Source organism: Solanum lycopersicum, chromosome 1, assembly GCF_036512215.1.
Source record: "Solanum lycopersicum chromosome 1, SLM_r2.1".
NCBI lineage: Eukaryota > Viridiplantae > Streptophyta > Magnoliopsida > Solanales > Solanaceae > Solanum > Solanum lycopersicum.
The window spans coordinates 82919173-82941422 of record NC_090800.1 but is presented as its reverse complement, the minus strand read 5'-3'; the positions used below and the strand labels follow the sequence as shown (position 1 = coordinate 82941422).

The 22250-nt window shown below is 29.0% G+C and overlaps 4 protein-coding genes across 14 annotated transcripts; 2 read left to right on the top strand and 2 right to left on the bottom strand.

Moving 5' to 3' along the window:
- Window positions 1-4100: 4100 nt before the first annotated feature.
- On the bottom strand, window positions 4101-6937 carry LOC101248922 (wax ester synthase/diacylglycerol acyltransferase 11-like). Its single transcript, XM_004231175.5, has 7 exons — window positions 6641-6937; window positions 5834-6439; window positions 5666-5732; window positions 5338-5420; window positions 5038-5247; window positions 4649-4786; window positions 4101-4500 (listed from the first exon to the last, which is right to left on the bottom strand). Exons 1-7 carry the CDS (start codon window positions 6878-6880, stop codon window positions 4327-4329), a joined length of 1518 nt encoding a protein of 505 aa, XP_004231223.2. The 5' UTR covers window positions 6881-6937; the 3' UTR covers window positions 4101-4326.
- A 4978-nt stretch (window positions 6938-11915) lies between these two features.
- On the bottom strand, window positions 11916-14624 carry LOC101251623 (wax ester synthase/diacylglycerol acyltransferase 11). 11 transcript variants are annotated; one of them, XR_011211273.1, is made up of 6 exons: window positions 14290-14624; window positions 13594-14203; window positions 13295-13374; window positions 13164-13218; window positions 12762-12899; window positions 11916-12187 (listed from the first exon to the last, which is right to left on the bottom strand). XR_011211273.1 is itself a non-coding variant. In XM_069288259.1 (6 exons), the coding sequence occupies exons 3-6, from the start codon at window positions 13341-13343 to the stop codon at window positions 11987-11989; spliced, it is 597 nt and encodes a 198-aa protein (XP_069144360.1). In that variant the 5' UTR covers window positions 13344-13374; window positions 13594-14203; window positions 14290-14549; the 3' UTR covers window positions 11916-11986. The 11 variants fall into 11 exon arrangements, 6 of the variants coding, with proteins under 6 accessions (XP_069144360.1, XP_069144363.1, XP_069144369.1 ...); XR_011211274.1 differs by having other exon boundaries at window positions 12762-12892; XM_069288259.1 differs by having other exon boundaries at window positions 13010-13218; window positions 14290-14549.
- Window positions 14625-15830: 1206 nt separating this feature from the next.
- On the top strand, window positions 15831-17680 carry LOC101251330 (uncharacterized). The gene is made up of 2 exons (XM_010328770.4): window positions 15831-16409; window positions 16809-17680. Exons 1-2 carry the CDS (start codon window positions 16356-16358, stop codon window positions 17508-17510), a joined length of 756 nt encoding a protein of 251 aa, XP_010327072.2. The 5' UTR covers window positions 15831-16355; the 3' UTR covers window positions 17511-17680.
- A 1662-nt stretch (window positions 17681-19342) lies between these two features.
- Window positions 19343-21913, top strand: LOC109119804 (uncharacterized). The gene is made up of 5 exons (XM_069295065.1): window positions 19343-19801; window positions 20402-20860; window positions 20952-21113; window positions 21196-21409; window positions 21849-21913. Exons 1-5 carry the CDS (start codon window positions 19343-19345, stop codon window positions 21911-21913), a joined length of 1359 nt encoding a protein of 452 aa, XP_069151166.1.
- Window positions 21914-22250: the final 337 nt, after the last annotated feature.

Here is a 22250-nt window from a genome sequence, read left to right as displayed (position 1 = left end):
TTTGGAAGTCCCTTGTTTGGTATGGTTGCTTATTGTTCAAAATGAATTTTAATAATCAATTACTCCATTGGATAGAGATTTCTTCTTGTGCTCTTTTATTAGATGTGAACTTTTAATTTGAGTTAAATGGGAATTTATGACTGGTTGGATATAATGATGGATAGATTGATTAGGTGATATATTCGTACTTTTGAAGAATTATTAATTTATGATATTAATGAGATCATGTATATATATAGGGTTCTTTTTTAATATATTATCTTATTGAAATTAGTGATTTTTTCCATTGACCCAAGTCGGGACTGGAAGAAAATATTACTTTTGAGAGATTATTGATATAACGAGTATTAATTTATGGAGATTTTATCGTAGATTAAGTCTTCTTGTAAACTTAAGACTTAATGGATCGTCAATATAAATAATTTGTTGCATCATGATTTCATGATAAGCCTTTTTAAAATACAAGATTTGAAAATTTTAAAATATGTTATCTTGCTATAACGGGTAAAATCTCTTGATAGAGTAATAGTATATTGATGCATAACAACATACTGTACAAGTTATCTTTTCTTATTAGGCAGTATACAATAAACATTGTGTATACAAGGATTATAATGGTACATGACAATACTACATAAAATAAATAGTAAGCGTACATAGAGGATGACCAAATTTAAAATGTAGTGTAATGATGAGCTAGCTAGCCAAGTTTAGTTCCCAATTTTGCGAGATGAGCAGCATGAATGAATAAATGAAATCATCGCCAAAATGATTCAGATCTGGAATTAATCCGTCTTTTACAGTTATATATCAAATGTCAACTTGTTGGCGTAGCTACCTACACACATGAACCACTAATCCCTACAATATAAATTTGTATTTATCGATTTTGACACAAGTAATTGAAACGTAGTTGTTTGGTTTATGGAAATTAAGAAACATACAGGGGGATAGCCATAGCATGTTGGATGTATAAAAAACTAGCTTTAATTTCTCTCTCTATATAAAGCCAAAATAGAGAGGGGTATGGTCCTGTGCATGTGTAAATACTTTTTACTTTACAATTTCAACACGTTAAACCAACTAACTCTGTATAATCGAAACGGTAAGTAGTCCAAAATCTATCGTATTAATTCCACTTCCTACTCGCAGTATGCTCTTTATGATCTCGGCTTATGATTCAATTGCCATGTATTTAGCTATTGAGCCTCAAAGTTTATGTTTTTATGTGATCGCAAAATACTTTATTTTTATTTTTATTTATTGATTATATTAAAAATATATCTTTTTTTTTATTTATCACGTTTAACAAATTAAGATACATTTTTTCAAGCTTACTTTTTGCATTAAGTACTTGTTTTATTTTCTACATTATTTTTCAAGATCTAAAATTTAATATTAATTTCTAAATTATTTTTAAATATTTATATTAATCATCATTTCTTATGAAACGTATTAAAATTCAAAAATGAACATGGAGAATATTCGTGTTGTTATTTTACAAAAATCAAGATACGATTAGAATGGAGAGAGAATGAATATGATTTTAAAAATAATATTAAATTGATATTTAGGAAAAAATTGAATCAAATTATTCTTTTAGAATAATGGTAAATGTCCATAAAATTTTGCTAGAATTTTAAAAAATTTACGATCTTTTTTATTTTAGAATAAATTGATCTTTTTATTTTTTAATCAAGAGCTATTAAAGTTTAAAAAGTAAAAATATTTTAAAAAATAAAACAATATAGTCCATAGGTAAAATATCATTCTGATAAAATTTTCTGGAAAGAAAAGATTTTTCATTCTTTTCATTAATTTTTAAAAGTAAATTAAATCATATTAATTCGACATTTTAAACAAAAAAAATTAGATATCCTAAATCTATATGAAAAGTAGAATAAATTACAACTTTTTTGCATATTAATATGATGAAAAAATACATCTTAAAATGTTAGTCAAAATTTTTATAATTTAAACCAAAAAAAAAAATCATGACAAACAATATCGGACGGAAAAAATATCTTTAAAAAAAGGCATGAAAAAAAGGAAGACGAAAACAATGAATCGCATGAAAAATCTTTATTATGCTTACCTGCCTTGGGAATAGGCAATAGCAAACGAACTTCCAATTAAATGTAATGTGTAGAATAATGTAGGTTTGCTCCTAAATTTTTGACTGGTTGCTTTCGAACTACTTTAATGTGAACGTACTTTTTAGTTTAGTTTTACTTGTTTATTATTTTGGAAATAGTTTTTTATATTTATTTATTCGCTTTTAACATATTAAGCTAAAGATATTATTTTTAGTGTTATCCTTAATTTTAATTGTTTATGTCCCAAATAATTTTTCAAGTACATCAAAACTATACACCAACTAATAGTAAAATATATGTTTCAATTATTTATTTTTAAAAAATATAAAATTGATTATGGACAAAGTAAAAATGAGAGGAGGAAGTACTAACTACTACGAACCTTTAATTAATTGTGCAATGCAAGTCTGTAATGAAACGGCATCCAAGTTTATGTACCAGACGTTTGATTTATTTAATCATAAGAGGCTCGTTACGTTTACCAAAATATTTCAAATTAAACGGTTTGCGAGATCAAATTAAAGGGTTTTTTTTTATTTTATTAATAGAAAGAGAGAAATAGAATGATTAAATTTTTGGTAAGAAAAAAAAAATCGTCTAGATATATTATTATCTTACGTCAAGTTTTTGTCAAATTTAAAGTACTTAATGTTGTCTTAACAAAATATTTATTTTGGATAATTTAAGTACTAATTACCCGAATATTTTAGAGAAAAAAAATATCATGTTTTAAGTCTTCAATACTGTGGAAGGATAACAACAAAATGAACTTATTGAATGTTTTTTATTTTTTACCAAAATTTCCTCATATATATAATTGGATGTTTTTATTTTTTGAATCATCCATGACGCTTGTAATCTTCTTACAAGAGATTTTTATTTTACATACTAAGAGTTTTTTATTTTTAAATTTGAAAAACATATTTTTTAAAAAAAATAATAAAAATAATAGATAGCGAATAGATTGTAATTCCTAGTAAAAATTGAAGGGGTAGAGGAATGACGATGACAATTTCTACCTCGGTCCACTTTTAATTGTCATAATATTTTTTTAGAGTCAAATGATAATAGATTTGACTAATATTTTACTATATATTTTCTCATCATATTGATATGCAAAAAATTGAAATTTATAGTACCTTTTGTGTAGTTTTTGAATACTTAATTTTTTTGTTTAAAATATCGAATTAATATAATCTAATTTAGCTTTAAAAATTAATTAAATTAACTTTTAAAAAATATAATGTACCATGACTATTAAAAGTGGACATAGCGGCTTATTACTAATTTCAAGTTTTTGCTTCCTATTTTTCAGCCTTCCTTTTACTAATTTGTTGGTTTCATGCTCGATAAGCACTAGTCAGTTTTTCTCCATTATTTTTACAACTTACAAAATATTGAGTTTTTTAGAAATTGAAACTTTTGATTATCCAGATTGAAATTAATGTCTTTTTTTTGTGAAATTGCTTAACCTTGGAAATTGCTTCTTTTTTAGTTGAATATTTTTATATGTATAAGATATTAATATGATATAATTGATACTATGTCTTTTGATAAGTCGAAGTCATAATTAATTAACAATATTAATATATGTAAGTCAAAATTGAATAAATTATGATTACCAATTTATTATAGTGCAAAATACCTTAACCAAAGTTTAAAATAATGGACCAGATCAAATTAATTTGATATATAATAATCACACACTATTTTTAAAAATCAAACAACGTACCACATCCACCTCTAGTATTAATTATATATGACTCAAATGTTGCAATAATATTTATTAAGCGAAGAGTAAAAAAACACACTTAAAATATTATGATATTTTAAATTGATGCAGGGATGTGATTAGCCTTTACAAAAGAAGAAAGTAAAGAAAAGCGATTGAGTGTACTAATAGCTTGGTCTATTATATTTGGTGTTTGAGATGTATTTTAATAAACATTGGTTTATATAGTTTAAGATAAGATCAGTCTCACATGCCCTAATAATTCAAGTATGAAAACTGAAAATTCCAAATATTTTATATCCACTCTTATTAGGAAGTGTATTATTGTTGAGAATATATAACTAACATAGGTTAAACAAGGATAACAATTCGATCTACTGCATGAAAATGTTACAACAATGATATTACATAATCTAAATACTAGTACAACATTTAGAGCATAAATATGAGGACCACGTTTATCAAGTTTTGTTGAACTTGAAACTTCAACGTAATGAGCTAGTCAAGTTTGGTCGCCAATTTTGTGTGATGAGCATGAGCAGCCTCTTTAATAAGCATGAATGACTTGATGAAATCATCACCAAACTGGTTCAGATCTGGAATTATTCCTTCATCAACTGCTATAGTAAATGTCAACTTGTTCACATAGCTACACACGTGAACCATTATCCCCTACAAATTAAATATATGACTGATTTTGAGTACGTATATATATATATATATATGTGTGTGTGTTTAGTAATTTTCTTTCGAGTATATAATACCCTAATGTAATTGAAACATAGTTGTTTGAATATTTGATGGAATTTAAGAAACATACAGTGGGATAGCCAGAGCATGTTGGGGCAATGAATTCCACTGGATGGCCTGCGCAAGAAATTTGTTCACGCGGACCAATTACGTTTGAAAGGGCTAACGTTGTTTGGGAGGTAACTCTTTGAGTAAGTTTTGCCGCACCCTACAAAACAAATCAATTACACTTAGATATCTATATATCTTGATAACTTTTTACGCTTTATGGTCTGAATTCAACGGATCTCAAATCATCCATTTCTGAGCTTCAAGCCTTGCAAGCTTTCGAAGTCTTGCATTCATTTCTGTCTCATTTTCAGGTAGAGTGTACCTGGCCCCTATAGGAACCCCTGGGGGGAATTCCTATGAAAGAGGCTCTAAGGCGAACTGATTAAAGAGAATTAAGAATTTGATTACCTTATACCCAAACAAGTTGAGGAAAAATTGTGAAGCATAAAAGGAGAACTGTGACTCAAGGGAATGCTTCTTTCGATCCATTAATGTCTTAGCTTTGACAACATAATCAAGAGGATTATCTAATTGGCCGATACTCAACGGAACTAACATAAACCCAAAGCAATTTCCTTGTATCACTGCAACATTCTTCTCAATCATTTCAGCTATAGCCTGCCATATGAAACCGCCTAAACAATCTTGGAAGATTTTCATTTTTTTAATATTCATGTGGATATGAAGAATTGATTAAGAAACACTCACTTGAACCCCTAAAGCTGGTCTCAAATTCACTATGACATTGGCTCTGCATCTCATTCCTTCTACAGAAAACTTCCCTGCCTTGCCTGGAGAAACAAATTATAGAAGGAAAAAAAGAACGTTTAAGTAATAATATTTTGAACTTTCTTAAGTATCAAGTCAAAATCACACAAACGGTTCATGTGCCACGATTTATTGGTCTTAATTTACTCTGTTTCTTCACTTAATTAATTTCAGCAAAATAATATGTTTGTATTTAGTTTGGCGAACACCTGAAAATCGCTGTACGTTGAAGTATATATATATTAGATAATTGAGGAGATTAAATTACCGTATGTTCGATGGAAATAACGAGACAATGCTGCTTGAACTATGCCGAATACAACGTCATTAAGCTTCTATAATTTCACAAGAGAGTGAGAAGAAGAAAAAACGAGGAAACAGAGGTTAGATCACAGACAAATTAAAATCCATGAAAAGTTTATAGTTATATGCTTACAGCGTTTGTGACATCCTTTATAAATTTGATGTCATCCAAGCTAACGCTCCGATAGATATATCTCTGACGAGCAGACGCATTAAACGCTTGTGTAGTTGTGAAAGGTGTTTGAGAGTCCTTCAAGAAGAGCGCTGTCGCTATAAACAGCAAAACATCAACCATTGTATTGAACAAAAGTTTGATGAGGAACCACAACTTTACGAGGTACTGCCACAAATTCTTTTTCCTATTTTTGTTTGGTGAAGAATTTGATTTATCGTTAGAGGAAGAAAAAACAGGGAGTTTGGGGAGACAAGTAGGATCCGAAGTTGTCCGAAAACAAGAGAGTAAGAAGGACATGAGGGCAGCTCCATCTCCAATAGAATGATGAATACGAAAAACAGAAGTTGCCTCAGCATGAGACGTTTTCACGTTAAGAATGTGAAAATCCCATAGAGGTTTCGACATGTCAACATTTGTAGTACTTAGGTCTGAAATATAATTTTCAACCAATTCGTCATTGTCCATATTATTATCAGCAAACTGGGGAACTATGACATGATCATCTATGTTCACTGTCGTCGGAACCCATCTCATATTTCCAACGCCATCACTCTCATCCATAACCTGTTTGGAAATAGTTCAAATCATTAGCTAGTACATACTCCAAACTTCTTTCACATAAATTAAGACGGAAGAAATTATCAAAGTTTTGTTAACGTTAGACACTGGTGGGACAAAAGTCACAGCTCCCTATTCGTTTCCATCAAGCTAATAAATACATGACATGTACATACTTTTATATTTAATCATACATAATTAGTTTACCTGCAAACTTGAAAAGCGTGGGTGTTTAAGCATTTTGCTTTGTAGTTCAGCTTTGATGGAATCAATGTTCATTGTTACTTTCCAGCCCATAATGGCTAAGACGTAAACATTGTAGGATGGTTCATGAAACATTCGAGAAGATGGACTTAATAACATTGCTGCTTCTTTTTCTCCATTTAAATTACTAGTATTTGATATTATTCGAAGAGGTTTCACACTCATTTTTCTTTTACCCTCCATTATAGTGATGATATCTCAATGTATAGGTTGCTGATTAGAGTCTACCGTATTTATAGCTCCATTATGTGCCCACAAGGATTTTTCTCTTTGACTAGATATATATATTCAGTAAATGAACGCTCTCATTAAAACCACAGCTACCTGCCTTGAGAATTTAGTTTTAGATGTATATAATTTGGATTAGTTAACATTTTGAAATAGCAAATCAAAATAATTGTGAGGCTATTAGGAGTCGAAAATCCACAACCTCAAAGAAGTTTTCTAACGTCTTAGCCACTTAATTAAATCTTTAACTTGTGTTAAAAAAATATCAATACTTATATATAAAATTTATATAATTTTCTGACAAAGGAACACCTCTCCGCTTAGAGTGAGTTTGCCCCCCAAGTATTTACTATTTTCTAGTGTTTGATTGGTCGAAAAAATGAAAAATATTATTTTTAGCAAAACAAAAAAAAAGACTTTTCTAATAAATGTAGAGAAAATAAGTGCATTGTTTTCTGCCCACCCCAACCCCATTTAGTGGTAGTCAGTCTGATAGAGATAAGATTTTCGACTAGGGGCAAAATATATATATATATATATATATATATATATACGAAGGAGTGTTGATCGACATTATAAGTATATAAGGCTTCGCCACTGTCCCAACCCCACTCACCACGCAAACCACCAACTCAATCCACTAAAATGAGATCAGTTTCAAATATATACAATAAAGTAATTAAGAAGTATATACTATACAATATAGCTTGTCAAAAATCATAATAACTACAGTGACTATACAATATAGTTTAGCTATACATGAGTCATAAATTAAGTACTAACTATACATTATATATGATACATTAACTATACACCATGAATTTATGATACACTCAAAAAATATATACGGACTGAACACAAAGTACACTTGACAAACTCAAAAGCACCTCCAATTAGTTCCAATTTTAAATATGAAATCCTTTTGATATTTTGAATTTTTTAATATATAATCTGTTTGAAATAATTCACATTTAAGTCAAGTCGATTTTATTAGAAAAAAAAGGAAAAAAAGAAAAGATGAAGAAAGCAAGAAGGAAGAAGAAATGCAGATCGCCATTTTTTTAAAAAGAAAATAGAGCTAAGAGGCTATTTTGAGTAAATTAGATAAATTTGTCTAAATATAGTAAATAAATCTAATGAGCTGATATTTTGTCTAATCTATGCGCTAAAATAGATAATGAAATCACATGAAATAAATATTTTTGAGTAAAAGGTCATAATGATAATCATCATCATTTAAAAATACTTAATCATGTCAAAATAAGTACAGTTAATAAATATTAGTTAAATAACTAAACGTTAAAGAAAAATTAAATTAAGTTATGTACTTTTACCTTTGCAGATGCAAAATTAACAAATAGATATCTAAATATTATTCAGTTTTTGATGTTGTAAATTAATCTTTTTTGTTAGCATTAATATTGAGTTGAGGTTTATTTGAGTTAATTACATGCACCTATGAGCTATAAAACTTTTTGAGCAAGCCAAAATTGTTAGGCCAAACTTGAAATAATATACGAATTAAAATAAAAAATTATGAAAGTTTTTTTTTATAGAAATACTTATAAAAAACTATATAAATATAATATCAAATTAATTTAGTTCAATTTTTCGTTAGTTAAAATCAAACCACCTCTTCAAACATCAAAACCCATAAATCAATTTATTTTCTTGATTTGTTTTGAATTATCAATTTGATGCGTTTTGTGGATTTTTCTAGATATACCCTGATATTGGGGAAGTTAATGATTTTAATGGGACCTTATACATATGATACAGAAGGTAGAGAAATGTCAAAATTGGAAAAATAGTGGTAGGTGTCAATTGAGCTATTCATTGTATGAATTTAATAATTGTTGAAAACATTTTGCACGTGTCATGTAAAGAAATATTCCTAATTAAATCCTCTGAATTCTGTAGCACAAATGAAATTGAATAAATGAGTTTTCCGGTTATTCGGAGTGGATATAAAAATTTTTATTTGGATTTTTTAATTTTTGAATTGAAGGAATTGCAATTCAAATAAGTTCGAATTTAATTGGATTTTAAGTTTGATTTTAGATTAATCGATATAGATATCTCAAATTTTTTATTTTTATTTTAGAGTTTTTACGGTAGGTCATAACAATTAACAAGTTCAATTCACCTAATAGTTTGCTTCTTTAAATATGTAGTTTTCTATCATATCGACCATCTTAACATTTATGATGTATAATTTTTTATTGAATTTAATTGTGATGGATGGACAGACCGAAAGATAATAATCTATTGAAAAACGTAATATAACAAATAAAAGTGAAAGAATGAAGTGTTATAAAATCTATTATGTCAGGCATATATGTGTATTTAGATTATGAACTTTTATGGATTCAAACTAAATTTCAAAAAAGCAGCTTATACGATACTGAATTAACGCCAAATTGATACAATTATGCTCAATTTTGTATGTTCAAATTCTATATTTTATTTTTAGAACATAAGTTGCAAAATAAGAGATAACCATCCAAGCTTTTATTATATTGTGGAATAAAATAGTAGTTCAACTGTTGTTTATAGCTTTGGTTAGTAAATTAATCTAGTTCATTGAATATATAAGTAGACATGTATAGTAAATTTAAAGGCCTCCAAATAACTTAATTTTCTCTCATGAACTATTTGAGTCAATGAATTAGTTCGATTCAAAACTTGAGATAATGAGGGTAAATCGAAAAAGGATTCATAAGTAGTTGTTAATGGAGGTGAGGTTACCAAATTCTGAGGTGTCGGTATCAATTTATGCCGAATTGCTCCACATATAGTCCCCCGAACCACATTTTCTAAACGAATCAGAGCCAATCCGAATTGATCTTGTAAAAGATCTGCTACAGAAAATATAGTACTGTACCATCTTTGTCTCACTTTTAATTTTCAATTTTTATTATATATTTTTTCATCATATTAATATATAAAAAGTTATAATTTATAATACTTTTTATATACCTTTTGAATATCTATTTTTTTTGTTTAAATTACCAAATTAATATAATTTTATTTAACTTTGAAAATTGGTCAAATTGATTTAAAAAAAAATGCAACATAACCAAATAAATGTGAACGAGAGAATAATAATTTTGATTAACATTTTATGATATATTTTTTATCATATTGATATTTGAAAAAAATTAAAATTATCTTTTATATATCTAAATTTTTTTATTTTAAAATAATAAATTAATATAATTTAATTTAACTGTAAAATTAGTCAAATTAATTTTTAAAAAAGTAAAACATAATAATTGAAAATGACATATCAAAAAGTTGGTAGTTGGTGCAATTTAATCTATGTGGTGGTAAGGTTCATATCAACCTCCTTCCACTTCAAGGCGGCTTTTAAAAAGATAAATTAGAAAAACATAAACAAAAAACGTGCAGTAAATAGTAAGTATACAGAAATTGTATCAAATTAAGTGAAACGATATTTTGCATTAATTATGCAGATTAGGTATACCACATAAACAAGATATGTCACGTCTCCTATTAATGTAGATTAGCTCCTAAATTTTAAATGGTTTTCTTTCAAATAAACATTAAAGTGAAGCTAAAAGACTAGTAAAAGTAATTACAAACACCTTTAATTTGTGCAAGTTTGTGATGAGAGGCATCCAATTTGCTTGCATTATCTGCTAGAAAATTCAAAATTGATTTAGGTACGTAAATAAATACATATTTGCTTCGTCTCAATTTATGTGATATAGTTTGACTTGATAGCTGGTAGAAAGTTTAAATAGAGAAGAACTTTTGAAACATGTTCTCTAAACTAAGTTATAGATATTTGTCTGACTATAAATTATTTCGTTAAAAATAAAAATAGATATATTAACATTAAATTATTACTTATTGTAGAAGTATGTCATTATTTGGAGACTAAATAAAAAAAATAAGTTATATAAATTTGAAAGATAAAAAAGGTTAAATTTATCTTTTATGTATAATATAATTATTTGTCAGAAATATAAGATTCAAGTGAGTGCCCTTGAACCCCTAGATCCGCCCTCACATATTCAGCCAATTTTTTTTTTTTTGAAATTTAAAATGTTCTTTCTTAACAAAATATTTATAATATAGACTTAAGAGTACTTACCTAATATTTTAGGGAAAAGTAAATGATTTCGAGTGTAGTAGGCGAACTCAGAAGTAATTCTATTCTAGAACATAGCCAAAGTTTAATTTTTTCACTTTTTTTGGTATTTTGTGTTTAAAATAGTAAATCAGAAAATTGAAATAGATTAAAAAATGAAAAAGTAAATGATTTAATAAAAAAATTTGAGTTCATTAAATTTACTGTAGGTCCTTAATGATTTTTTTCTCATTGGGTTTGAATTTTCGAATTACTTTTTCCCCGATAAAGTGGATATGTATGTTGTTGTGGCGGTACCTCAAATGCCAACGATTTTTAGTTTACTTATTATCATTATTACTTATTAGGTTTTCAAATCTCCAAAATCCCTCATTTTCCTCTTAAATCAAAAATCGCTGATACAAAAATTGCACTAAAAATCAGACTTCATTAATATATCTTGCATAACAAAATACATCAAATTAGTGCATCATATATAAAATGTTGACCATTAATGTATCAAATTAGTATATCATCTATTTTTCGTTTATGTGACTTTTAATTAATAATGTATTCAAACCTCTTGGTTATATTATTGTATCCGTTTGTTTAAATTTTTGTGGAATTATTATAATTATAAACTTATAAGGAAGAGATTGTAATTTTGCCTTAAAAGTACTTGATTCTTTAATTTGCCTACTTATTTTAGTTGAAAACACAAATACTTTTATTTTATTTATTCAAACATTCTAAAAGTCTTTAAGAGTTATTTTAACTTTAAAATACGTTAAATAAATCAATTCAAACATTCTAACTTAAATGTCTGGAGTTGTTTTTAATTTTCAGGAAGTGATGTTATTATTGACCATAAAATTGGTAGAAACACAAGCATAATAATTCTACATTTCTACTTCATTAAAATGTAAAGACAATGTATACTATAAGTAAAATTTTTTAGCAAATAATTAGATATCATAAGTGTACTCGTCAAAGTGTAATGAGCTAATGAGTTTGGTTCTAAATTTTGAACGAGCAGCCTCGTTGATGCTTAAAAATGAATCGACAAAATCATCGCCAAGCTGGTTAGGATCTGAAATCATTCCTTCATCAACTGTTATCGCAAATGTTAACTTCTTCGCATAGCTACACGCATGAACCATTAGCCCCTACAATATAATATAGTAATTAAATTTCGACCTAAGTAGTTTATATTTCTTTCAAAAAAATGTAAACAGTATGAAAATAGTGTTGGATTTTATTTACCCTAAATTTCTTACCATAAATAGGTTTTCCTTTTAGGAAAAGTTTTGGATTGACTAATGCTTTTTCTGGTAGGAAAAGTTTTTTGCACTCTATAAATAAAAGAATGTTCTTTCTAACTTAATCAGCATGCATAATATAGTCTTAATGACTTTGAGAGTTTTGGTTAGGGGGAGAACTTTTGGGTCACAAGCTTGATACGATATCATTTGTGTGAACCTCCCATGTATTCTGAGTGAATTGGTTGAGGTTGTTTCTCTCTGTATTTTGTACACTCATATTTATATGGATTGATCATCTCCTTTGTGGACGTAGGTCGATTGACCGAACCATATTAAATCTTTGTGTCTTTTGATATATTTTTCATTGTCTTCTTACTCGTGGTCTTTCGAGGTTTGTTTTTGCTAAATTCCGCATTTACACCTGCTTATTTCGATCCCAACAAATAGTACTTTTACTTTGTTGATGGAAGAAACTTACAGTGGGCTGTCCATAGCATGTAGGGGCAAGGAATGCCAATGGATGGCCTGACCAAGAAACTTCTTCAATTGGACCAGCTACGTTTGAAAAGGATAGTGTTGTTTGAGATGGAACTCTTTTAGCAAGTTTTGCTGCACCCTAGGTGTCATGCCGATGCAAATTTAAACATAACAAAAAGATATGTTACATTTCTATTTGATCCAATGACAGGTAAGGTGTAAAGAGGGGGGAAATAAAATCTGGAATACCTTAAAGCCAAACAAGTTAAGGAAAAGCTGCAAAATGTAAAAGGTGCATTGAGCCTCAAGAGAACGCTTTTTCCGATCCATTGATATCTTAGCTTTGTGAACATAATCAAGAGGATTTTGTAATTGAGCTATATCTAAAGGAATTAGCACAAACCCAAAGCAATTTCCTTGTATTACTATCGCATTCTTCTCAATCATTTCTGCTAGGCCTGCCAATTCATCATAATTAATTGCGCCATTAGACCGTACACATATAGCAGCACATGATGAAGAAATTATACTTACTTGAACTCCCAAAGCTGGTCTCAGATTCACTAGAACAGTGGCTCTGCATCTCATTTGTTCTTTCATCTTGCCTTCAACATCTACTTAACAACAAGTAAATAATTCCCAAAATTGAATTTTAGTCCCCCCATTAATATAGACAAAAAAAATAATTTAATTACCGTATTTTCGGTGGATATAACGAGACAAAGCCGCTTGTGTGATTCCCAAAATAACATCGTTAATAGTCTAAAGATGAAGCTTGTGTTATTAGATACAAGTAATAATTAAAGGCCAAAATAGTGATAATGTATACTTACTGCGTTTGTGGCATTTTTTATAAATAAATTTAATATCGTCCAAACTAAGAGTCCGATAAACAAATCTCTGGCGAGTAGAGTGCTTGTTGTTAAATCCTTTTGCAACTGTAAAAGGTGATTGGGAATCCTTCAAGAATAGAGCAGTCGCGCCAAAAAGCAAAACATCAACAACTGTATTGAACAAAAGCCTGATGAACAGCCACAACTTTACCATGTACTGCCATAGCAAGGACCTAATATTTGTTCTATTACTGCTATTTGATTTCTTCTCCTTCGAATAAGAAACTGGAAGTGTAGGCAAAGAAGTAGGATCCGATGTTTTTCTAGAACAAGAGAGTAAGAGGGACATAAGGGCAATTCCATCTCCAAGAGAATGGTGAAAACGGAAAACAGAAGTTGCCTCAGCATGGGATGTTTTCACGTTAAGTATGTGATAATCCCATTGAGGTTTCGATATGTCAATATTTGTCGTGCTTAGGTTTGATATATACTGTTCGACCAACTTATCTGTGTCCATATTATTAGTAACATCCAGCTGGGGTACTATGACATGATCATCTACATTCACTATTGTCGGAATCCATCTCATTTCTCCACTCTCATCCATAACCTGTACGCAATATATTTGCAATAAGCTATACTAAATTTTTAGTACAATGGACAAGTAAAAATAAAACGAACTAGAATAGTAATTACCTGCAAACTGGAGAAGCGTGGGTGTTTAAGCAACTTGCTTAGTAATTGGGCTTTGAGGGAGTCAATGTCAAGTGGTATTTTCCAACCCATGATTGCTACAATATGAATATTGAAATTAGGTTCATGGAACATTCGAGAACCTGGACTCAATAATACTGCTTCTTCTTCATCATCGTCATCAAATTTCTTTGATGTTCGTATAGGCTTGAGAACCATTTTCTTTCCACCACACTCCATATTAATGGAACTATACAATTTAGCCTATACCGCTCAAAATATTTAAAGAAGAAAGGAAGCTTACCTTAGCTTTAATTGGGTGGACAAAGAGTAGTTACTTTTCAACTGTAAACTAAAGAGAAGCTTTTATTAAATCCATAAATTATTGGCACAACTGCTTGATAATGATCGATCCAAATAATTCCTTGAATTGAAGTCATGATTGAGTATGGTGCTTGTCAACCTGATAAACTTAATTAAGAAATGATATTACGTGGCCTTACTATCCGCTATAATTTTAGCATGATGATATGTGTTTTATTACGCAAACTTAAATAAAATAAGTACTATATCTTAAATGCTAGGGACTAGAACAATCAAGTGACAGTCATCAGGTGACGTGCCGAATTTTAACTTCACAAACTTTGAATTAAAAGAAAAATAGCTTGAACTTTATTAAATCAATTTTAATATATAAAAACAATGTTTAAGCTAAAGTTATTAGAATAAGTGGATCACTTGTAAATCTATACTAATTAGTGTTACCATTGGGATTCAATGCAAATAGCGGAATCAGGATGTGAATTTGTTCCCTACATATTAAATTCTCTGAAAACATACATGGTAAAATGAAATAATGATTTAGCACGAAGCATTTAAAGGTCGGCATGTTGATTGATGTTATTATTTTGAAGTTCAATGGCTAGCCTTGTACCATTTGTTAGTATCTAAAAGAGAAATAGTTGAGACAGTTGGGAAAAAGTGTTAAGTCACTTTTTTTTTTCTGAGAAGAGACAAAAGGTTCCAAACGAACAAATGCATACCAATTTATTGCAAATTAAGTGACTCAATAAGATGGGAGATCTTTGTATAGTTTCTCTTTTTCGCTACAATCTTATCTTTACACTAACCAAATTAAATTATAAAAAGTTAGATAGGGGAGTCACGATCTAATAATAGGAACACAGTATATATATATATATATATATAGATTAAATCGCTATTATTATTATTATATAAAAATAGCTACTAATTAATAAATAAGAATATAAAAAAATATGAGATTTGGAAATAATAAATAAGAATATAAAAAAATAAGATTTGGAAAAAAATAATTAATATGTATCAAATTTTTGGACATAATAAAATCAAACTTTATTTCACTTCAAAAAAATTAATATTATAGAAAAGAAAAGAAAGCTTTCTTTTTTCTCCATATAGAAAAGATAGCTCAAAAGTCTCAAACTTGAGAAGACAAATGAAAGATATGTTACAAATAAATCTAAGTTACATGTTTATAGAAATGAATCGTTTCTTTTAATGTCGTTAATAACATCATTGCGTATGAAAAGATCAAGCTTCAATTTATGGAATTCAATACATTTAAATGCTAATTAATTATGAAGTGTGATATTTATAATATTTTCTTTTATTGTTCTGACTCTAACGATTTTATTCACACACAAACATCTCTGAAATTCTTTTAATTAAAATTTAAAATATGTAGATTTTCGGAAGGTAAATCTAGTTGGTCAAAACGAGGATATATATATTCCCCCATAAATACGTGGGATTAAGTATTAAGCCCCGGTTAATCCTCGTTAACCACAAATTTCCAAGACTTTAAACTCACACAAGTAACATAATCGTCCTTAAATATCTCTCTGGTACTAATTGATAACTACCTTTGAAAAAAAATATCACAAAATTACGTTTACAAGGAAGAGAATAGAGAGATTAAGGAGGTGATCATTAAGCAAGGCAGCCTGCAACGATTTCGATTAGTTAGCTTCTTAATTACAATTTTGTGTTTGTTTGCTCATTGAAAACGCTAATTAATAATACTTAGAATGGCATGGTCCCCAAAATATGCTGCCAATGCATATCTTGACACCCTCAAATTGGTAAGTCTCCTATTTAATTAATTACATCTCTTCCTTTTCGTTCTGTTTTGAGCATCCCTTGGGTTGCGACTCTTCACAGACTCTGGTAATGTGTGTTTGTTTTGTGCACCGCGCTACCCTGTTCGTATAAATTCTCGAACAAAACCCTGTCAAAAGTTTCATCCTCTTTTGAAAAAGCATTGATTTCCATCTGATATTTAACATTTTCCTCTTACAATATTTACCATGGAAAAGGGTCAAAACTATATTTCAACCCTTCAATTATTTTTGGACGCTAAATTACCCCTTGAATGACTTCTAGCCTTCCTTTTAACGGAATAAGATGCGGCAATATTCAAATACATTTTTGAATACCAACTTCAGACATAAGTGATTTGTGTTTATTGGAATAATTTGCAGTGTAGCAAACACAAACAAATGTGCAGTTCATGTACGGGAACCCAAGAACCCGAGAGCAATGAATTCCTATCAGCATTAGCAGCTGGAATGAGCGCGAAGTTGATAGTGGAAGTCACAACCGAAGGGTCCCCCTCCACCGTAGCCTTAGCAGCGGCAGCTCGTCAAACAGGGGGCAAATTAGTCTGCATTATTCCGGAACCGATACTTGACAAAACCCAAAAAGTAATTGAAGAAACAGGGCTAAATGACATGGTAGAATTCAAAACAGGGGACCCTGTTGAAATCTTACACAATTACGAAAACATTGATTTCTCATTAGTAGATGGCAATACAGATGATTATGAAATGTTGATGGAGAAACTTGACGTGAATCCAAGAAGATCAGTGGTCGTTACGAATAATGTACAAGGGAAGAAAGGGATAGGAGGACATTTAAAGAAAGTGGAGAATACGGTAAAGGTAAGATCACTACAACATCCAATTGGTAAAGGATTAGAAGTTACAATGATTGGTAAAAGCACAGAGTTTGGTAAAAAGGAAAATAAGAGCAAATCAGGATGTTATTCCCATTTAATTAGAGGGGGTGACAAAAAAAATGGACATGTAGTGAAAAAGGGTGATAAGAGCAAATGGGTTTTTGTTGTGGATGAAAAAAGTGGGGAAGAACATATTTATAGGATGCCAAAATCATATACACCTTGATAAAAAGGAGAGATTTTCCAACTGAACTGAAGAAAAATGTGAAGGCACTTGTAAAATGAGGTTTTTTTTTTTTAATGTTATACCCTTTGTTCTAATTTCTATTTCCATCCCTTTTTAATGGAGATTGTTGGGTGTATTTAGGAGAGGATATAGTGAATTTACATTGTGAATGCTCTCTTGTTACTTTTTTAGAGTTATTATTAATTTACATTCTTATATTATCTAAGTGAGTAAAAATATTCTTATACTAGTAAAAAAATAACAAGAATCATTTTTTAGTCTATTTTTGTTAAGAAACTAATTGAACAAACAATAAAATATATTTTTAAACTTAGTCATGTTTTAGCTACATTGAGAAGATCAATCTTACTCAAAAAGAATAAGAATATGAATAAAAATGAATATGTTATTCTCATAATTTAAATGTTTATATATTATTTTTGTAAGTAAATTGATTTGCAAAAATATATAAAGTTTTGAAATACTTATACAGTGGATCCAATGGTTTGAAAGATTATGCAAAAAAAAAAAATCATTATAAAAATATTGTGTGCAACTATTTAGAATTCTCTTTAATAATAAAAATAATATAGTACGTATATATTATATAGACAATGCAATTCACATTTTATACAATATATAAAAATAATGATAATTTCATGAAATTATGTAAGCGCTTTGTTGTGAAATTAAATAATAATTACTTTATTTGAAATTTTTGAAATGGAGTTGTATTTGGATAATTTTTTTACAAAGAATATTTAGAATTTGAATATATTTTGTCTGAATATTTTAATTCTCAATTACTAAAAATAAAAAAATAACCCAACTTGACTAGCTTAATCGTGTGGACATATATTCATTTGACTTGACACATTTTTTGTTAATGGCTTGAATTTCTTAAAAAAATATACAGAATGATGAATCTTGTAACTTTTTGAATAGTGCAAGGATATTTTTTGTTCACTTTTATAATACAATAATGTATTTTAGATCTAGATCATAGTTAAAAAATGAATTCAGCCAAAAAAACTCTACTTTGTTATATCTATTTCAAATACAAAATTCAGGATTTCAACTCATGGCATATCATTGTATTGATTATCCTACTTAGAAAAACACATATAGACTAAATATAATAAGCATTTAAACTAGTATATATTGTTCTACACTTCTTTTTACATCAACCTCATGATAAGAGGACTTAATTTGGAGTTACAATGATCTTTGTTCGAAAGTCTTACAATTATTATTTTCGTGTCTTTTAAATAGTTTGAGTTATCAATTACTAAAAATATATTATTTTTTAATAAAAAAAATTAAATATGTAATTTGACTCACGAAATTTGAACTTACTGAAATAAGAGGACACGAACATCTTTTAAAATAATTTAGTGGTAGCATATCCATCAAATCAATATTCGTATGTACACCATGTGGAGTAAAACTAGACCAAATTCATAGAAACATAAATTTAATTTTAAATTGTCGTGTATCCATATAAATTAAATGTTGAGAAAAGTTTTTTTTTCTTCAAAATACTCGATCTCAAATCTTTCTTTATTGGAAAAATTACATAAACAAAGACCTTTTATTTTATAATTACCAATTTTAAGTACACTTTTTATTTATTACCATTTTTGTCAACTTTTAGCTATATTAACTTAAAACAATTTAAAACCCATTTATTCCTTTTTTATACAAATTTTAAACAAAGTAAAACATATTATCGTTCATATCCTTTCTCGCTCTTTTTTTTTCTTTCTCCTTCTCCTCGTCAAAAATTAGGGTTTCTGTTTATTTTTTTTCTCCATTTTTCTGTACGAATCTTAATGGAAGAAGGTCTTAGAAGAAGTCCGCGTCTAGTGACGGCTTCGAATCCAAAAGTTTATCGAAGAAATCGAAAGAAGCTTCAAGTTTCGTCTTCTAATTCTACGGATGAAATTCCAAGTTTTAGTTTGGGTATATCACAAATTTCGGGAGATAAGAACAATGAGGAGAAGAACAATGAGGAGAAGAACAATGAGGAAGAAAACAAGAAGCAAAAGAAAGGTAAAAAACGAGTTAAAGAGGTTAAAACAATGAAGAAATCAAAAAAAATATGTGTTACTTTGGCATCTACATCGAAGAAAATCGTTGACAGTGATGATGATTTTGAGGATTTACCTCCTCAATTTCAGTCAAAAAGTTTGAAAAATAAAGATGGATTGGAGAAGAAAAGGCCGGTGAATGATGGAAAAACACGAAATCGTTTACCCAAAAGTGTCATTCTACTAGAGAGTAGATATCCGGTATGTGCTACTACTTCTTAGTTATTTGTTGTTTAGCAATGGGTTGTATGTTGATTGCTGCTTGTTTTTTAGATGTAGTATGTGAAATTATCTTTAATTCAACTTTCATTAACTTTAATTCATTTTTAATTCAACTTTAGTTGAACTTTAATTCAACTTTAATTCAACTTTATTTCAACTTTAATTTATCTTTAGTATGTAGTAACACATTTTTAATTCATGTTTAATGCATATGCAGGATCGTAAATTCTGGAAACATCCTGATGTTGTGTATATTTCGAGTAGGTGGTTATGTTACACTAATCATAGTGTCATTGAAAAAATCAAACTATCTTTATCTGATAAACAACTTGAGATGTTTAGGAATACATGTTTTGGGTACTTTCTTGACCTTCCAAAATCAAGCACACAACTACAACTTATTCATTGTCTTATAAATAGACAGTTAAAACACACACCGGATGATGTGTTTGCTATTGAAATAAATAACAAAAAGTTATTTTTTGGTCTTAGAGAATTTGTGATAGTTACAGGCTTAAATTGTGTTGGTGATGACACATCTATCAATGTTCTCAATTCTAGATGTAGTTTGATGAGTAGTTATTTTCCGGAAAAATCACAGTTCCAAAGAGTCATCTACGTGCACTGTTTTTAGCTAAAAAATTCATAGATGATGACTCGGCTGTTTCATTGGCTGTTCTATACTTCATTAATGATTTTTTATTTTCATATGAGGACAACGAATACCAAATTAGCAATAGAGATTTTTACCTTGTGGAAAGTGGAAAATTCAATTCATATCCGTGGGGTTTAGATGTCTACAAAAAGTTGTCTGATTCTGTGAGGCATGAGCTTAAGTCAATACATAAGTACTATAGAATTGGTGGCTTGCCTCTTGCTCTTCAAATTTGGATATTTGAGTGTTGTTCAAAGGTTGATGAAGATATAGCTATTCGTGTTGCTGATTCTATTCCAAGAATCTTGAATTGGAAGACAATTGCAGAAAGTCCATGGTTAAAATATATTGAGAAATGTCTCTTCATGCCTACAAAAAACAAGGTATTTGTACAAAGTTAATACATTTTATTACATTGTTTATTTGAACTCAAGTTACTATATCTAATGTTATTTTGTGTATTTGATTTTTCAGTTTGAGAACATAGTGGCCAGTGAAGATGAAGTATCCAAATTCAGGCTCCCTGAAACTCGTGATTACCATGCTGAAATTTTGAAATTGGAGCCTAAAGGATCAAATCATGGTCTAGACATTTTGACCAATGAAGTCATAGAATTGAGAAAAGAGCTTGTAAAAGTATACACAAACTAAACTTTAGGCTTTTTATTTTAAAACTGTTATTTTTTTAATATTTTCATTATGATTTAATATCTATTAGGTGAATGAAAATAACAAAGCGCTTGAAGAGAAGATTGATTTAGGATTCAATCAAATCAAAGAATTTGTGGTGAACTCAAACAAACAATTATTGGAGGATATTTCTTTGCTGTTTGCTAAGAGTGGTGGTAGCAGCTCTGTTATTCGAGAAGTTAAGGAACCATCTAAGAAGCATGTTGGCGAGACATTTTCAGGTGGATTAGATTTTAATGGAGGTTCGTTTATATTTTCAGTAAATTTCTGTTATATTCATAATATAATTTTAATATATAGTTTAGTATTTTCTTCCAGTTAATCTATAAATGACACGAATTCGATATTTCATTTTTCAGTTAACTTTGATATGTTTTTTTTATAATATGTTAATTACATATACAACATTTTCTCCCCGTGTTAATGCATCTGTAAATGAATCGAGAGAGAACGATGCTCATGTTATGGGATCAAATCAAAATGAAGAATCTCAAGTGCTTAAAGCTACAGTTAGATTTGCTGATGTTGAAAATCTTGAAAGAGTATCAAGTAAAATAGGTAATGAAGGATTTTATACAAATATATTACATATTTATTATTATACTAGCCTTTCCGATAATGAATTATGTAGCAACAAACAAGTGTGTTCGCTTTCAAATTCTCTAATGTTGAACATTTCAGATTTGTTCAAGCTTGAAGCTCGTAAACTCCAACTGCAGCTTTCTCCTAGGCACTGTATTGAATAGCTGTAGAAAAAATATTAATACACAATTAATAATTTAAAGTGACTTGAATTTAGGTCTTACCTTATTGCGCTTGATCTTGTTGTCTTGAATTGAAAATGATTAAGAATGGAATGTCTTTTTAGTGCACTAGTGAGGACATATTTATTCTTATACACCTGATCTTTTTCAAATAAAGAGTGATTGGGATTAATAATGATGCCTGGTGCTAATTCTTCTAGCTCATCAACTTCCTCACATGATCCGAATCCAATTAACCCTATTGCTTCATCAATACCATTAAATGTATTAGAGAAGTATGAATTGTGTATAACCCTCATATCTCCTGAAGTGTCTGAAC

Bases quoted from the DNA above. Each gene is read 5' to 3' on its own strand.
- LOC109119804 (XM_069295065.1), top strand. From the start codon at position 19,343: ATGGAAGAAGGTCTTAGAAGAAGTCCGCGTCTAGTGACGGCTTCGAAT. The intron at 19,802-20,401 runs GTATGTGCTACT...TTTGATGAGTAG, and splicing joins TACTAGAGAGTAGATATCCG to TTATTTTCCGGAAAAATCAC. The intron at 21,410-21,848 runs GTTCGTTTATAT...TGAACATTTCAG, and splicing joins TGGATTAGATTTTAATGGAG to ATTTGTTCAAGCTTGAAGCT.
- LOC101251623 (XM_069288251.1), bottom strand. From the start codon at position 14,526: ATGGAGTGTGGTGGAAAGAAAATGGTTCTCAAGCCTATACGAACATCA. The intron at 14,204-14,289 runs GTAATTACTATT...TATTGCGTACAG, and splicing joins CACGCTTCTCCAGTTTGCAG to GTTATGGATGAGAGTGGAGA. The intron at 13,375-13,593 runs GTAAGTATACAT...GTTGTTAAGTAG, and splicing joins TAAAAAATGCCACAAACGCA to ATGTTGAAGGCAAGATGAAA.
- LOC101251330 (XM_010328770.4), top strand. From the start codon at position 16,356: ATGGCATGGTCCCCAAAATATGCTGCCAATGCATATCTTGACACCCTC. The intron at 16,410-16,808 runs GTAAGTCTCCTA...AATAATTTGCAG, and splicing joins ATCTTGACACCCTCAAATTG to TGTAGCAAACACAAACAAAT.
- LOC101248922 (XM_004231175.5), bottom strand. From the start codon at position 6,880: ATGGAGGGTAAAAGAAAAATGAGTGTGAAACCTCTTCGAATAATATCA. The intron at 5,733-5,833 runs GTAAGCATATAA...GTGAAATTATAG, and splicing joins TAAAGGATGTCACAAACGCT to AAGCTTAATGACGTTGTATT. The intron at 5,248-5,337 runs GTGAGTGTTTCT...TTCATATGGCAG, and splicing joins GACCAGCTTTAGGGGTTCAA to GCTATAGCTGAAATGATTGA.